General features: G+C 35.1%; 1 protein-coding gene across 3 annotated transcripts in view; it reads left to right on the top strand.

Moving 5' to 3' along the window:
* Positions 1 to 17,979, top strand: part of SUPT3H (SPT3 homolog, SAGA and STAGA complex component) — a 538,163-nt gene that overhangs the window by 361,580 nt on the left and 158,604 nt on the right. For all 3 annotated transcript variants that reach the window (XM_025383822.1, XM_025383821.1, XM_025383823.1), the window contains 2 exons: positions 2,920 to 3,010; positions 12,003 to 12,142. In XM_025383822.1, the coding sequence (XP_025239607.1) occupies positions 2,920 to 3,010; positions 12,003 to 12,142 (231 nt within the window). The remainder of the gene's footprint in view (positions 1 to 2,919; positions 3,011 to 12,002; positions 12,143 to 17,979) is intronic.

Raw genomic sequence — 17,979 nt, 5'->3', positions numbered from 1 at the left:
AAATCTGGTATTAAAATATTTAAGCTGATATTTGTGTATCTAATTTTGTCATAATTATTTTTCATGAGTAGGTAGTCGAAAATATTCTCTAATATTTTACGTTTCAGTTAATCGACTCTTAGATGATATGAAGAATATTAAAAAATGGAAAATCTTCACTATTAAGAAAATTATGATTTGGTATAGGGTATCTTTATGATTTAGTTGAAGAAGCATTTTAAGACTCATGAAATGTCAGGGTTGTATGATTAGATGGAGAGACTGTAGGATTTTTTGAAGTGAAAGTTTCTGCCTAGGGTGAGGCAGTCTTAGGTACAAGGCACCAGATGCAAAGAAAGTATTGAAGATATCAAATGATGTGCATGTAAAGAATTTTGTAAAATGCAGTATTTTTCAGCTATTAATAGAAATCTTAGACCTGAAGGTCAGGAACGAGTGATAATACATTCTAAGTGTAAGCATACAACAAGCTACAAAGGATTATCAGTTACTTTTAAAATTAAGCAGTATTATGGTCTACTAAATCTAAAGAAGGCCACCATTAACACCTATCATTCATCAGCTTTGAATTTCATAAAACTACGTTTTTCGGGTTTACAGATTGTTTTCCATAAATATAATACATAAACCAAATCTTCTAACAAAAGGTGAGATTCTCAGAGAATAAAAAAAAGTAAAAAGGAATTTATTGACTTTTAAAGCAGCTTTTATACACTCACTGTCTAGGTATTTATAAGTTAATTTTTTTAAATAAAATTTCATCTGGAGTATACACCAAATTCTATAGCATAAGTACAGTCAGCTTGGTATGAAAACTGATAATACAGTCTTCAAAAAAAATTAGAACTTTGTTTATTTTATTTATTTATTTATTTTTTGAGACGGAGTCTTGCTCTGTCGCCAGGCTAGAGTGCCGTGGAACCATCTCGGCTCACTGCAACCTCCGCCTCTCAGATTCAAGAGTTTCTCCTGCCTCAGCCTCCGAGTAGCTGGGGCTACAGGCGCGTGCCACTATGCAGCTAATTTTTGTATTTTTAGTAGAGACAGGGTTTCACCATGTTGGCCAAGATGGTCTGCATCTCCTGACCTCATGACTTACCTGCCTCAGCCTCCCAAAGTGCTGAAATTCAGGTGTGAGCCACCACACACAGCCTAAAACTTTTTATAAGATTTTAAAAAGCAAGTCGGGTTTGGTGGCTCACGCCTGTAATCCCAGCACTTTGGGAGGCTGACGTGGGCAGATCATGAGGTCAGGAGATCGAGACCATCCTGGCTAACATGGTGAAACCCTGTCTCTACTAAAAAAAAAATACAAAAAATTAGCCGGGCATGGTGGCGGGTGCCTGTAGTCCCAGCTACTTGGGAGGGTGAGACAGGAGAATGGCATGAACCCGGGAGGCCGAGCTTGCAGTGAGCCGAGATGGCACCATCGCACTCCAGCCTGGGCGGCAGAGCAAGACTCCGTCTCAAAAAAAAAAAAAAAAAAAAAAGCAATTACAGTCAGGTACCACATGATGAACTTTTTTTCAACAATGTGCTGCAAATACAGCAGTAGTCCCATAAGATTATAATGGAGCTGAACAATTCCAATTATCTAGTGATGTCATAGGTATCATAATAACATTGTAGTGCAATGCATGACTCAACTTTGCGGTGGTGCTGGTATATACCTGCTACACTACTGATGGTATAAAAGCCTAGCACATAAAACTATGTATAGTACATAATACTTGATAAAGATAATAAATGACTGTTACTTGTTTATGTATTTATAATACTCTTCATCATTATTTTAGAGTGTACTACTTGCAAAAAACACTTAACTGTAAACCACCTGAGGTTGTTCCTTCATGAGATATTCCAATAAAAAAGCAGTTATCAAAGGAACTGACAGTTCCATGCATGCTACTGCCCTTGAAGACCTTTCAGTGGGACAAGATGTGGAGGTAGAAGACAGTGATATTGACAATCCTGACCCTTTGTAGGCCTAGGCTAGTGTGTGTGTGCGCGTGTGTGTGTGTGTGTGTGTACCTACACACACATCTTAGTTTTTAACAAAGAAGTTTAAAAAGCTAAAAGAAATTTAAAAGTAGAAAAAAGTTTATAGAAAAAGGATATAAAGGAAAAATGTTTTTGTACAATTGTAGAAGGTGTTTGTGTTTTAAGCTAAGTATTACTATAAGAGTCAAATTTTTTAAATTAAGTCTATAAGGTAAAATAGTTACAGTAAGGAAGCTAAGGCACATTTATTATTGAAGAAAGAAAAATTTTAAATATAGTGTAGCCTAAGTGTACAGCTTTTTTAAAAAATAAAGTCTGCAATAGCATGCAGTAATGTCCTAGGCCCTCAAATTCACTTGCCCCTCATTCATGGACTCAACCAGAGCAACTTCAGATCCTACAAGCTTCATTCATGGTATATGTACTCTACAGATGTATCGCTTTTTGTCATTTACATGGTATTTTAACTAATTTTTCCATATTGAGATATACAAATACTTACCATTTTCTTACCCTTGCATACAGGTTTGTAGCCCATGAACAATAGGCCGCACCATGTAGCCTAGGTGTACATTAGACTGTTCCATCTAGGTTTGTGTAAGTGTATTCTGTGATGTTCACAAAACAATGAAGTCTTGTGAGGATGCGTTTCTTGATCCCCATCATTAAGCAGTGTGTGACTATTGTGATTCTGGAACATCCGGATATTTGTAAATGAAAAATGCTTTTGAAAAGACTTGTATTTTAGCCTTTGTGTTTGATGACTACCTTTTTATGTCATAGCAGTATGCTAAGGATTACTTTATTTTCTCTGGTATCGTGAGGTACAAGTTTATTAAATTTTGTTATAGTAGTCTTTAATCAGTAAATGAATATATGTATAGGTTTTCTTATTTATTTATTTTATATTTTTAATAGAAAAAACTTAGAAGATTGCTAAAATACATGTTTATCCGAGACTACAAATCAAAGATTGTCAAAGGCATCGATGAGGATGATCTTCTCGAAGGTAACCAAATCAAAACACAAAACTAAAACTTTAGCTTATGACACGTGTGCTGGTAACACATTGATGCAATTCCAGTGTAGCTATTCTCAAGAACTAGTTAATTTTTCTCCTGTCAGCAAATCAAGTGGAATGCCCTTGCAAAAGTATATATTTCTGATAAAATGTATTATACCCTGTTACCTATTTAATATTACTACACTTCTTATAGAATCTAATTCTTGAAAAATAGTTCTGCAGATGAATTGAAATGTTTCTTTTTATGGAGCGCTTAGTGAATACAGACTTAGAGTAAAACAGACCTGAATTCCAATCAATACCAGTTCTCTGCTTTCTGTGTGTGACCTTGAAGGATCAGTTTCCTCATATATATGGAGGGAAATCATATAACATGTGTAACATGTGGAGTGCTTAGGAGAGTTTAGCATAATATATGAAAAGCACTTGATACATGCCTGCCACTGAATAAATGATAGCAGTTAACACCATGCTTCAGATACCACGAAGCTCAGGGTGATCAGAGTAATACTCAGTTTTGCTAAACCATCATATTAGTTTGATGTCCTCTCATTCATTTTAAATCTTCCCTCCTTACTTCATTTGTATGTTCTAATTTTGTGTGTCTTATAAAAAACACACTAAAACTTTAAAAAAACAGTTGATAGAAATTACAAGATAAAATATTCAGGCCGGGTGTGGTGGCCCACACGTGTAATCCCAGCACTTTTGGAGGCTGAGGCGGGCGGATCACGAGGTCAGGAGATCGAGACCATCCTGGCTAACACGGTGAAACCTCATCTCTACTAAAAATACAAAAAATTAGCCGGGCATTGTGGCAGCCGCCTGCAGTCCCAGCTACTTGGGAGGTTGAGGCAGGAGAATGGCATGAACCCGGGAGGCGGAGCTTGCAGTGAGCGGAGATCGCGCCGCTGCACTCCAACCTGGGCGACAGAGCGAGACTCCTTCTCAAAAATAAATAAATAAATAAAATGAAATATTCAAGTGGAACACATCTAATCTTGAGGTGGGACTTCTGAAATGGCTATGTAAGGAGCATGGCAGAGTCTCTCCCCAGTGAAACACATTTAACTGGTAAAATTTTTTTGAAATAATCATTTAAAGTCTCTAGAAATTGTCCTAAGCACATACAGCAAGCAGGGCAACACATATTCAAGATCAACTAAATCTAAGAACAATATGAGAGTCTTTCATTTAAACCATGACCTGCTCACATGATCACTCTCCAGCATTCTGCCACCTTAACTCAGTGTGACAGAAGTTCTCTTCTGAGTAAGTATAGCTGGCCCCTCCAGTTCTTATTCTAGGGCAACAGTTTTACCCCAGAAGGGGCAAGAGGTAGTCATCTCTCATCTCCCCCAGCCCCATGTTGCAAAAGCTTTTTTCTAGGCAGGCACAGCTAAGATGACTGGGGCTCCCTTTTCACACTTAACCTCAACTCATAGGATAAAAGCTCTACCTCAGACATGGTGGGCTGAGAATACTGGGCTCTGATTGCCACCACCCTACCTCTCATAGGGAGCAAAGCTACATACCAGAATAGACAAGCCTAGAAGACTAGGGGTTGCTTCCCTTTCCAGATCCCCATTCTCAGATACAGAGAAGCCTTTCCAGGAGAAGCTAATTTCAGGTCCACCCTCAGCTTCAGTACCGTGGTACAGAGGTTCAACTCAGACCTTAGGAGTAGAAAGCTCTGCAGCTCTTCCACATCACTGCTTGGAACAGAGTATGTAGAAGTTCGTACCTAACTTCATTGTAAAAACAACAACAGCAACAACAACAATGAAGATCCTGGTGATGAGTGATTAAGAGGGGACTGGTAGCTCCATGATACTGGTAGCAAAAAGCAAAACAGTGGGTCACCTAGATGTTAAACAAAGAAAACAAGGGAAAGAGATAGTTAGAAAGAGACCTCCTGCAGTCAGAGCAAAACTTAAAGACTGACAACATTTCAAAGGGGCCCAACATTATTTAGATCAGTCAGTCTCTGGAGCAATTTATGCCCAAGGGTATTATCAGAAACAGTGGAGCAAACAGCTGGCAATTAGTGGTGGCTAACAGCTGTATGTGATGTCAGTAGAGGCAGAACAGCCAGAAACTTAATGGGGAGATCAGGGAAGGTAACAGCCAGAGACACCCTGACTAAAACTACAGTCATCTGTAGTTATGGAGGAGATTGTTTGCATACTCAAGGCTGCACCCTCTGAAGAACATCAGAGGCTGCATACTGCAAGGGAAGAGACTTCATTGTACTAGTTCAGTCAAGTCATGAAATAAATAATGACAAGCCCCAGGAAGGGGAGGGAATTATCTAGATTTGCTACACTATATTATCTCAAGTGTCCATTTTCAACAACAACAGCAAAATACTAGATATGCCAAGTAATAGATAAGTGTTATCCATAAAAAGGAGACAAAAAAAAAAGTAGACAATAGAAACTGCCTTTTGGGGTCCCAGATGTTGGATTTAGCAGACAAAAACATCAAAGCAGCTATTATGTATGTGTTCAAATAACTAAAGGAAATAAAATTTTTAAAAAGGAAGATCTGATAATAGTGTCTCACAAAGTGAAGAATACCAATAAAAACAATTTATTTTAAAAAATAGAAATTACGGAGTTCAAGAATACAATTACTGAAATGAAAAAATTCAGAAGGACTCGATAGTTGTTTTCAGCTAGCAGAAGAAATAATCTGAACTTAAAGACATCATTAAAGAGTATACAATCTGAAGAAAAAGTGAAAAAATAACAAAGAAAAATTAACAGCTTCAGAGAAGTGTAGGGTACCATTAAGTGTGTCAAAATACACATAATGAGAGTATCAGAAGATGAGAGAAAAAGGAGTAGAAAAATATTCAAAGAAATAATGACTGAAAACATCCCAAATTTGATGAAAACTACCAGTCTACTAATTCAAGCATATGAACAAGCTCCAATTAAGATAAACATAAAGAAATCTATACTAAGACCCTTTTACCAAAAATGTGGTAAGACAAAAACAGACAAAAAATCATGAAAGTCACAATAGAAAAGCATATACAAGGGGACCCTGACAATATTGATGGCTGACTTCTAATCAACAATAGAGATCAAAAGGCAGTAGGATGATATATTCAAAGTGCTAAAAGAAAAAAAACTGTCCACCGAGAAACTTATATCCAGCAAAACTATCTTTCAAATATGAATGCAAAATACATTCCCAGATAAACAAAAACCAGGCAAATTTCTTACTGTCAGACCCATATAAGACAAGTTTTTAAGGCTAAAAGCAAGCTGCACCAAATAATTTGAATCCACACATTTATAAAGATAATTAAGTACATAAATATAAGAGATAGTATAATTGTATATTTCCTTTCCTTTTTAAAACTGATTTATAAAGCAACTGTATAAAACAATATATATATAAAAATTGTGATGTTGGGTCTGTAACATTTGGAAATATAATATATTTGACAGTAACAACACAAATTATGTAAGTGGTAATAATGCTGTACTGGGGTAAGGAAATGGCACCTCAAGTTATAGAAAGAAATGAAAAGAATCAGAAGTGGCAAATCAAATGGTTACTATAACAAACTATATAAATATATAGTTGGTCTACTATAAAGACACAAACCACTGAAACTGAATCAAGAAGGAATGGAATATCTGAACAGGACAATAGCCAAAGGTTAAATTGGTAGCTTAAAAATTTCCACAGAGGAAAGCTCAGTCACAGGTTATTTCACTGTTGAATTCCACCAAATGTTTAAAGAAGAATACCAATTATTTCCCAACTAATTCTATAAAGGTAATAAAGATTGAGCCTGATAAGAAAACCAGACAAAGATATCACAAGAAAAAAAAACACGGATTGGTATCTTTTTAAATACAGATGCAAAAATCCTCAACAGAATGCCATTAAACTGAATTCAGCAAATATAGAAAGGATTAAAACCATGACCAAATGGGACTTATCACAGGGATATAGGTTGTTTTAAACGTAGAAAACAATTCATGTAATGCATCAGATTAATATAATAAAGGAGAAAAATCACATGATCACCTCAATAAATGTAAGAAAAGCATTTAACAAAATTCTAAAAGTTTTTAATGAAAGGAACATTCAACAAACTAGGAAGAAAAGGAAACCTCTTTAACTTGATAAAGGTGATTGCATGGACTAAATGTTTGTGTCCCTCCTTACCCTCTAAATATATATGTTGAAGCCTAATTCCCAGTGTGGTAGTATCTGGAGGTGAGAATTGTGGGAAGTATTAATAATTAGGTCATAAGGATGGAATCTTTTTGATTAGGGCACTTTTGAGAAGCAACACAAGAAAGGTTGTTTCCTCTGTTTCTGCTGTCCACCATATGTGGATACAACAAGGTCATGGTCATCTGTAAGTCATGAAGCAGGCCTTCACCAGACACTAAATCTACTGGCACCTCGATTTTAGACTTCCCAACCTCCAGAACTGTGAGAAATGTTTGTTGTTTAAGCCTCCCAGTTTATGATGTATTTGTTGTAGCAGCCTGAGCTAAGACAGACATATATGGAAAACCCACACCTAACATCATACTTAATGGTAAAAGACTGTATGCTTTCCCTTACAAGATCAGGAACAAGACAAAGATGTCCATTCATGCCCTTACATGCAATATTGTACTGAAGGTTTTAGCCCGGTGTTTAGTCAGAAAGAGAAATGAAGGGCATCCAGATTAGAAAAAAAAAAAGTTAAACTATCTCTGTTTATAGATGACATAATTTTGTGTATAGAAAATTCTAAGAAATCAATAAAAACTATTACAACTAATAGACTGGTTTGATGCGTTTGCTGGATAGAAGAGAAATATACAAAAATCAAGCATATTTTAATATATCAGCAATGAACAGCTCAAAAATGAAATTAAGAAAACAATGCCATTTACAATAGCATCAAAAAGAATAAAATATTTTGGAATAAAATTACTAAAGACTTACGAGATTTATGTACTGAAAACTATAAAATATTGTTGAAATAAGGCCTAGATGGTAATGGAAAGACATCCTATGTTCATGGAATGGAACATTGAATATTATCAGAATGTTAATACTCTCCAACTTGGCCTACAGATTTCATCTGCTTTTCTGTAGAAATGAATACACTGATTCTATGAGTCATGACTACACTGATTCTACCAATCACATAGAAATGCCAGATTCTGACATGGAAATGACTCATCTAGGTCATGAAGGAACTAGAATACCTAGAACAATCTTAACAAAGAATAAAGTCAGAGGACTCATGCTTACTGATTTCAAAACTTACCATAAAGCTACAATAATTACAATAGAGCAGTACTGGCATAAGGGTAGACATATTCATCAATGAAATGGAGTGGAATGAGAGTTCAGTAATAAGCATTTAGGGTCAATCGATATTGACAAGGATTTCAAGAGAATTTGATAGGGAAAACATAGCCATTTTGACAAATACTGCTGGAGCAACTGGATATCCACATACAAAAGAAAGAATTTGGACACCTACAACAACACAGTACACAAAGTTAACCCAATATGGATCATAGACCTAAATATGAGGGCTCAAACCTATAAAATTCTTAAAAAGAAATACAGGAATAAATGTTGATGACTTTGGATGAGGCAAAGCATTCTGAATGTATGACACCAAAAGCACAAACAGCAAAAGAAAAAAAATAGAAAAATTGGACTTGATCAGTTGTTTCAGAGTCAAAACAATGACCAATAAATTAACTGATCAATTTTAAAACTTTTATGTTTCAAAGAGCAACATCAAGAAAGTGAAAAGACAAACCACAGAATAGGAGAAAATTTTTCTTATATATCTGATAGGGTACTTTTGTATAGAATATATCAAGAATAGGTACAACTCAACAATAAAAAGACAGGTGACCCAATTTAAAAATGGGCAAAGGGTCTGAATAGACATTTCTACAAAGAAGATTGACTAATGGACAATAGACACTGAAAAAGATACTTAAAAATCATGCCTATAAGTAATCCCAGCACTTTAGGAGGCTGAAGCGGATGGATCACTTGAGGTAGGGAAAATGAAAGTGTTCTGAAGGTCTCTTGATACTGGAAAGGGGGAAATATTAGAAGAAAAAGTTGATTTATTGGGAAAACGTTACCTCTTGGTAGGGGTATAATTGATACCTTGTTTTAAATAATAATGGAAACTGTCATTTAAAATATGTTCAAGCAATGTGTCCAACCAGAAAAGAGCGAGGTAAACATTAAAGAAAATGGAAAAAGGGATGGTAAACATTAACAGAATAGAAAAGTATATTATGATTTCAAATTAACAACGAGAAGACATGGAGGGACTGTCAACATGGCCAAATCACTAAAAATGAAGAAAAGGAAAAAAGAATATGAAATAAATACCAAACATAAAGCAAGAGAAAATAATAAAAATGAAATATATTGGTCATTGCACTAATTATGAAATGGATTAAATTCTTACATTGAGACAGATTATAAACAACCACAAAAATAAAACTTGAAGATAAAGAAAGATTATAAATAATGGGATGAAGAAATAAATGGTAGATAAATGCATACACAAATGCAAAGAAAGCAGAAGTGGCAATATTAGCATCATGCAAGCTATAATTTAACATTAAAAGCCCAAACAGGGTAAAGAGGAATGTGTTATAGAAGGATAAAGGGGAATAATAATAATTAAAAAACAGGATAAAGAGGAATAATTATAGAAGACACAATTTTTAACATAATAGACCCATAAGCACTAAATAGTAAATCAGCAAAATAGCAAGATATGCTTAGACCTGTATTTATCTGGAATAGAATGTCTATGAATTTTTTTTCAGTATATCTACAGAACATTTACAAAACTTAATTGTAAAATTGGCCACAAAGTGAACCTTTACAGATTTAAATAAGAATAGATATCTGATAGGATCCATTCCATCTGTGTGAGTGGAGAGAAGTCATCTCAAACAAAAGTTATAAGAAAAAAAGATGAACTTATTTGACAATATAGAAATTTATTTATTTATTTTTTTTTTTTTTGAGATGGAGTTTTGCTCTTGTTGCCCAGGCTGGAGTGCAATGGAGCGATCTCGGTTCACTGCTGCCTCCGTCTCCTGGGTTCAAGCAATTCTCCTGCCTCAGCCTCCCAAGTAGCTGGGATTACAGGCATGTGCCACCACTCCCAGCTAATTTTGTATTTTTAGTAGAGATGGGGTTTCTCCATGTTGATCAGACTGGTCTCAAACTCCTGACCTCAGGTGATCTGCCTGCCTCGGCCTCCCAAAGTGCTGGGGTTACAGGCATGAGCCACTATACCTGGCAAATTTTAAATTTTTTAATGGCAAAAGATGCTTTAAAATTCATAGGCAAATGAAAGACTAGGATAAACATTTTTAACTCAGATAACAAAGGGGTAATATAAAAGAGCCCTTTAAATTGTTAAGAAAAAGACAACCCAGTTGAAAATGGGCAAAGGATAAAAATAGACAATTAACAGAAAGACTTATTCAGATAGCTGGCAAACATATGGGAAAAAAATGTTTAGATTCATTAGGGAAATTAAATATTTTAATCACAATGACATATCACTTTACATTTATTAGACTTTTCTCATGGAGAGGAAAAGCATTCCTCATTACTCTTGGAAACTTGAAGGGTTAATGCACTGGTAAACAATCTCTTAACCTCCATTAAAATGTTTGTACCTTTTAACTCAGTAGTTCCATCCTTATGAATCTATACCATAAACATTAAGCCAACCACACAGAATGCCATATGGATGGGATGTTTATTACAGCATTTCCCCGGGGTAGCAAAAACCTGAAACAAAGTTTATGCCCATCAATAGGGGATTGGCTGGAAAGCTGTGGTGCGTATATACTGTCAAATATTACACAACCATTAAAGAATCAGGGCTTTACCGTTGACTTGGAGGAATTTTTCTCCATAATTGACAAAAAAACATGAAGTGCAAGACAAGAAAGAAATAGAAGGAATATCATAAGAACCCTTTTCTAAAAAGCATAAATGAATAAAACAGCTCTATAAATGAATGTATTTTTATGGATATATGAGCATCGAGAATACATATTGGGTAGTAGTAATATGAGTTACAGGATCTTTAGTTGGAGTTTGATCATATAAAAGGGAAGGAAATGGGAAAGAACAATCAAGCAAAAATGATATGTGGTATCATTTTAATATATTTTAATTTATAGATATTTATAAAACTTTTTGATGTAGAAATTTAAAAGAAATGATAAAAATGAAGAAAAATGATCTATGGACCTAAGAGAATAATATAGATTCTTATATGTATATAGTTGTTAATGTGCTTAGAGATAAATATTTTTTAAATCTTCTGTAACCTTAAGTTGTCAAATTTTGAAAAATATATTCGGATATCTCACAGTAATTGTGCTTTTTATTAAGATTTCCTTTGTGTTATTCATTTTGCTATTATTTTGGTACATAAAAGTTTATGGCTATTTAAAATTCCTTTTATTATTAGATACTATTTCACCCTGCCTCCTTTAGTGTTTTTGGTCTTGAACTGTATTTTCTAATGTTAATGTTACCAGTTCTGCTTTCTTAGCTTGTATTTGCCTAGCATATCCTTACTCATCATTTTTTGTATTGTCATTTCATTTCAGAGGTGTTTAACTGTAGAGCAATAGTCTTTTTCCAAATCTGAGCACACCACTCTCTGCTTTTTATAAGGGATTTAATTAGCCCTTTCACACTTATTTTGGTAATTGATCATTTGGTTCTATCCTCTCAGTCTAATTTGTGACATGAATAAATGATTTAATTCTGTATGACTTTTATTTTAGATGCAAGAATTTTTTTTAAGATTATTTTCAGAGAATTCCAATTCTGAATTTGGTATACTATATTTAATACATGTAATAATTAGTGCCAGTGTAAACCTATTGAGAACATTTCTTTTTTTCTTTCCCTTGACTTCATGAAGACAAATTGAGTGGCAGCAATAATACGAACAAAAGACAAAAAATTGCTCAGGACTTCCTCAACTCTATTGACCAGACAGGAGAACTTTTAGCAATGTTTGAAGATGACGAAGTTGATGAAGTTAAACAAGAAAGAATGGAGGTATAGTACATTCTTCCCTTTTTACAGAAATAGAACAACCACTGCAGTGCCTATGCTATTTGGTTCTATTCTCATGTTCTTTAAATGTTGTCTGAAATCTCTAAGTCAGTGGTTTTATGTCTGACAGTAGTGATGTGCAGAGGATCATGATCACCCCTGAAGGTGGGAGTCCGATCTACCTTCAGCATCAACTTTGGGAAATGACTTCTGTTTTCCTTTCCTTATTTCCTTTTTTTTAAAATGAGTAGGTTTCCCTACTCTGGATCTGACATTTACTGATTTTATTTTATTAAGCTTATTTCTAATTAAATATTTACCTTTTTTGTTTCAAATCATCCAGTTTTATTTGTAAACAAAACTAATTCATATTGCTTTTATGCTGGCATATATAGTGTGAAGAGCTATTCTTCTGGCTATAGTTGCAGACTGTGATTGGACTTACTAGCTAGGGTAGTACCCAGGCCAATTACATGCTTTATATCACTGCAAGACAAAGTTAGTGACATTTATTTGGATTCCCTGGATATGTCTTAACAATTAATTTGAAAATTATATGTCTTCTATTTACCTTAGCTATCTATACATAAAATTATTATTTCTTTAAACACTAAAGGAAAAAATTAAAGTAAAATGGTTTGTTTCATTTCAGTGCCTTCCAAATTATAAGACAGTATTTTCACAGTTCATATTGCTATTATCATACTTTCACATATAAGGAATCTCCATTTTCCCCTTCTCTTTCAGTTGGGCAAGAGAAGTAATTTCAGAATTACGAAAGATTGTGCTAAGTGCCAACTTTATTATAGTTTCTATGCATGCTGAAAATATAATTATTTTATGTTAAGCTTTGGAGGAGGTCCAGTAGATATATATGCTTTATAAACTTCAACAACCTTTAAAGAATTAGCATGCTTAGATCATGCACTGTGATCTAAAGGCAGTGTTCTTTCAGGTATCAATTACTTTAGAAATGTGTGGTTATCTTGGTTTGGGACAACTGCAAATGGTTTTAGTTCAACTTTGCCTTGGGCCAAAAACATGCTAAGTTGTCCAAAGCAGATGATAAACATGTATTTCTGATGTCATCATTGCCCAAACAGGATATGGTTGTTTAGTGGCATGGTTTCACTTATGATGCATTACTTAAAGAGCAAATACTGTTTATGCTTTATTTTTTAAGTATTTTTATATTATAAAAATGGCCACTGAGAAAGGTTCATTAAGGAATAAAGCATAATACATAAAGCATTAGTAAAATTGAGCAGCTAACTTTTCACTTTTGATGGGAAAATCTTGGCTAGCCAAACCTGTTTCCTAAAAGGGCATTCCACAATCAAGAAGAGAAGAAACGGAACGTTTTGTAGCTCTATAATAGCAGGCTACTGTAGACCTAGAAAAATGGGTATCAGCAGGGTTCTAAAGTCAATAAAATATCTGGAGATGCAGGGTAGAAAAAGCTTGGGAACTCATGCAGTCTGTACACTTCTTCTTTATAGTTATGTATTACATACTGGTAACCAGGATAATAAAATATCAGAAGTTGATAAAAATAGTTACAGTGAAAGTCTTCATATGTACAATAAACATAAGACTGGCAACTTCATTAAGCTTTATATCATAACAAAAATCTTCTCTGGCCAACATAACAGTAGCTTTTGTATTCTACTCATCCAAATAACAGTTTAACTGAAAAAAAATACACTGGGCTTGTAGACATAACTTAACTGGGACAGTAGAAAGTGGAACCGTTAAGAGTATAGGCCTTGCCTGCTTCTAATTTGATAGGTTATAGTTTCAAGAGTAAACCACAACTGTGGTAGTTCATATGAAACCACTTTGGACTCAGAGACTGCAATCTCTTGCTTTTAAAGTTCAGTAGAATAATCAGTCCTGGCATCATTCAGTGACTTAATTTTCCTCTAAGCATCACTCATGGTTGCAGAAACTTTGTTTACTACCTTCTCCCCTAGAATGTATGAAAATGGTATGGACCTACCAACAGGATTCATTTTAGTTTTCTTTCTTCTTTATAGATATAAAAACTCACTTGGTATTCTAGCTTCTTCTCAAAACATTGAGCAAATATACAAAAAACAGTCTCAGTCCTTTCCTGTTGTTTTCAGCTGATGTATGTGTGCATGACTTTAGTTTCATCCATAATTTACTTAATTACTATTAATTTATGTGACTTGAAATACAAAAAAAAAGTCTGAATTTTTGCATCCATTTTGCCTTACTAGTTCATCATCGGGACAGTTAGCTAACTCTTACACATTTATTTTTCTCTAGCACCAGATTCTGGGTATACCTATAGTAGTGATCCATGATCTCAGAACATCCTTTTAAATGATCAAATAAAGATTAAATAGTGCTCAGAGTTGTTTTAGTGTATTTGAGGGACTGCGAAAGAAAAGCAGGGAGATACATACAACAATAGCTTCCCTCTAACCCCACCCACCTCCATCCCAAAATAAGGCAGGTGTGTCTAATGTTACTTTCATTCTAATTTTTTCATCTAATCAAATAATTTGTGACTGTGTCAACCAAAGTCTCAAATAGCTTTGAGTTTTCTTGTCAGTGAGGAACTGTGGTCACCCACAGAAGAGTTGTGCCTAAGAACCTGCTTTGCTGCTTGTAGAGGAACCTGAGAAGCTCAGGTTTGTCATTAATCAAGTAAACTATCTAGTCTTGTAAACCACTAAATTTGTAAAGAGATGTAAACAATGGATGCTTAAAAAGTTGAGAGAACCCTACCTTCAGACTAATCTCAAATTGATAAAAGTAAACAAGAGAGCAAAGATTAGAGCTTACCAGAGAGAGAGCTTTTAAACAGTTTGGGGTACAGAAAATCCCTAGGGACTTTGTATCTCGTGTTTTCATATCAGAGGCTTAATAATGGAATCTAGAGAAAAGCAGAGTGATACATATAACACTTAAGGCAGCTTAAAATTTGTTGATAATCAGCTTTAAATTGAATAAGGTGCCAGGTGGTCGTCTGAATTTGCTTAACCTGAAAGGAACTGACCATAGATTTGAAAACATAGTTTCTTATACAGACTGAATAATAAGAGAAATCAGGTGTATCATTCAGTTGTGCCCAAGTGTAGCATGGTTATGATTCCTGGGGATTTTGACTCCCAGGATGGTTTTTGGAGGTAAGTGGACTAGAAAACTCACTGAAGAAGAGATAGGTGGATGCCTGTAGAAGTTGTCCATCTTCTCCTGTTTTTGAAGTCTTTCTACCATTCCCATTTGTACCTATCATGATATCTTTTAATTATAAGAAAAAGGAAAATAAAATGCCTGTAAAGCTAACAGTCCAAAAATATCTTAGATAAGACTTAACATTAAAGAAAAAGGCTAATCCCAGTAAGATAAACATTCACAAATACCAGAAGAGTTTAAAAGGTTGAGTTAAAAACTGAAACTCTTAAAAATGTTAGAATATATAGGACTATGAAATGAAGATAGAATTATATACCACAAAGATATATGTAGTTTACATATGTAGATAATAAATACATGTATGAATACATCTATGTATATACATTTATATTTGCATATACATTTATATATGCCAATTCATTTGCATACATTTATACACTATGCCCATATATACATATATAGAAATAGAAATGAAATTTTTCTAGATTACTTAAAAGGTAAAAGTTAAAGAACAATCAGAGGTATATCATACAAACCCTGTAATACTGGTGCTTACAATATCAATTTCAGAGAAAAGAGAATTTAAGGAGAGAAGCATTAAAATGGAATAAAGGCAATAATTTTATGTTACTAAAAAATACACCTATAGTGAAAATATAGTAGATGCAAACTGTCAATCATCAAATTCCAGAGCATTGAAAGCTTCTGGTAGTGTGGGGAGAGGTCAGAGAAATACATTTGTTATGGAGACTAGAACATACCATCCCAATCCTTAACTGATTAATTCAAGGGAAATAAAAAGACTTTAATAAATCCCAGCACTTTGGGAGGCTGAGGCTGCACACGAAGGGTTACACACAAAGGGAAGCTGATCAGACTAACAGCAGATCTCTCGGCAGAAACTCTCCAAGCCAGAAGAGAGTGGGGGCCAATATTCGACATTCTTAAAGTAAAGAATTTTCAACCCAGAATTTCATATTCAGCCAAACTAAGTTTCACAAGTGAAGGAGAAATAAAATCCTTTACAGACAAGCAAATGCTTAGAGATTTTGTCACCACCAGGCCTGCGCTACAAGAGATCCTGAAGGAAGCACTAAACGTGGAAAGGAACAACAGGTACCAGCCATTGCAAAAACATGTCAAAATGTAAAGTCCATCAATGCTAGGAAGAAACTGCATCAACTAGCAAGCAAAATAACCAGCTAACATCATAATGACAGGATTAAGTTCACACATAACAATATTAACCTTAAATGTAAATGGACTAAATGCTCCAATTAAAAGACACAGACTGGCAAATTGGATAAAGAGTCAAGACCCATCAGTTTGCTGTATTCAGGAGACCCATCTCACACGCAGAGACACACATAGGCTCAAAATAAAGGAATGGAGGAGGATCTACCAAGCAAATGGAAAACAAAGAAAAGCAGCGGTTGCAATCCTAGTCTCTGATAAAACAGACTTTAAACCATCAAAGATCAAAAGAGACAAGTCCATTACATAATGGTAAAAGGATCAATTCAACAGGAAGAGCTAACTATCCTAAATATATATGCACCCAATACAGGAGCACCCAGACTCATAAAGCAAGTCCTTACAGACTTACAAAGAGACTTAGACTCCCATACAATAATAACGGGAGACTTTAACATGCCACTGTCAACATTAAACAGATCAACGAGACAGAAAGTTAACAAGGATATCCAAGAATTGAACTCAACTCTGCACCAAGCAGGCCTAATAGACATCTACAGAATTCTCTACCCCAAATCAACAGAATATACATTCTTCTCAGCACCACATCACACTTACTCCAAAACTGACCACATACTTGGAAGTAAAGCACTCCTCAGCAAATGTAAAAGAACAGAAATTATACCAAACTGTCTCTCAGACCACAGTGCAATCAAACTAGAACTCAGGGCTAAGAAACTCAATCAAAACTGCTCAACTACATGGAAACTGAACAACCTGCTCCTGAATAACTACTGGGTACATAACGAAATGAAGGCAGAAATAAAGATGTTCTTTGAAACCAATGAGAACAAAGATACAACATACCAGAATCTCTGGGACACATTTAAAGCAGTGTGTAGAGGGAAATTTATAGCACTAAATGCCCACAAGAGAAAGCAGGAAAGATCTAAAATTAACACCCTAACATCACAATGAAAAGAACTAGAGAAGCAAGAGCAAACACATTCAAAAGCTAGCAGAAGGCAAGAAATAACTAAGATCAGGGCAGAACTGAAAGAGATAGAGACACAAAAAACCCTTCAAAAAATCAATGAATCCAGGAGTTGGTTTTATGAAAAGATCAACAAGATTGATAGACCACTAGCAAGACTAATAAGAAAAGAGAGAAGGGCCGGGCGCGGTGGCTCAAGCCTGTAATCCCAGCACTTTGGGAGGCCGAGGCGGGTGGATCACGAGGTCAGGAGATCGAGACCATCCTGGCTAACACGGTGAAACCCCGTCTCTACTAAAAATACAAAAAACTAGCCGGGCGAGGTGGCGGGCACCTGTAGTCCCAGCTACTCGGAGGCTGAGGCGGGAGAATGGCGTGAACCCGGGAGGTGGAGCTTGCAGTGAGCTGAGATCGCGCCACTGCACTCCAGCCTGGGCGACACAGCGAGACTCCGTCTCAAAAAAAAAAAAAAAAAAAAAAAAAA

This window comes from Theropithecus gelada, chromosome 4 (assembly GCF_003255815.1).
Source record: "Theropithecus gelada isolate Dixy chromosome 4, Tgel_1.0, whole genome shotgun sequence".
In the NCBI taxonomy this organism is placed as follows: Eukaryota; Metazoa; Chordata; class Mammalia; order Primates; family Cercopithecidae; genus Theropithecus; species Theropithecus gelada.
The sequence above is the reverse complement of the archived record's forward strand: the minus strand, read 5'-3'. Positions and strand labels throughout refer to the sequence as shown.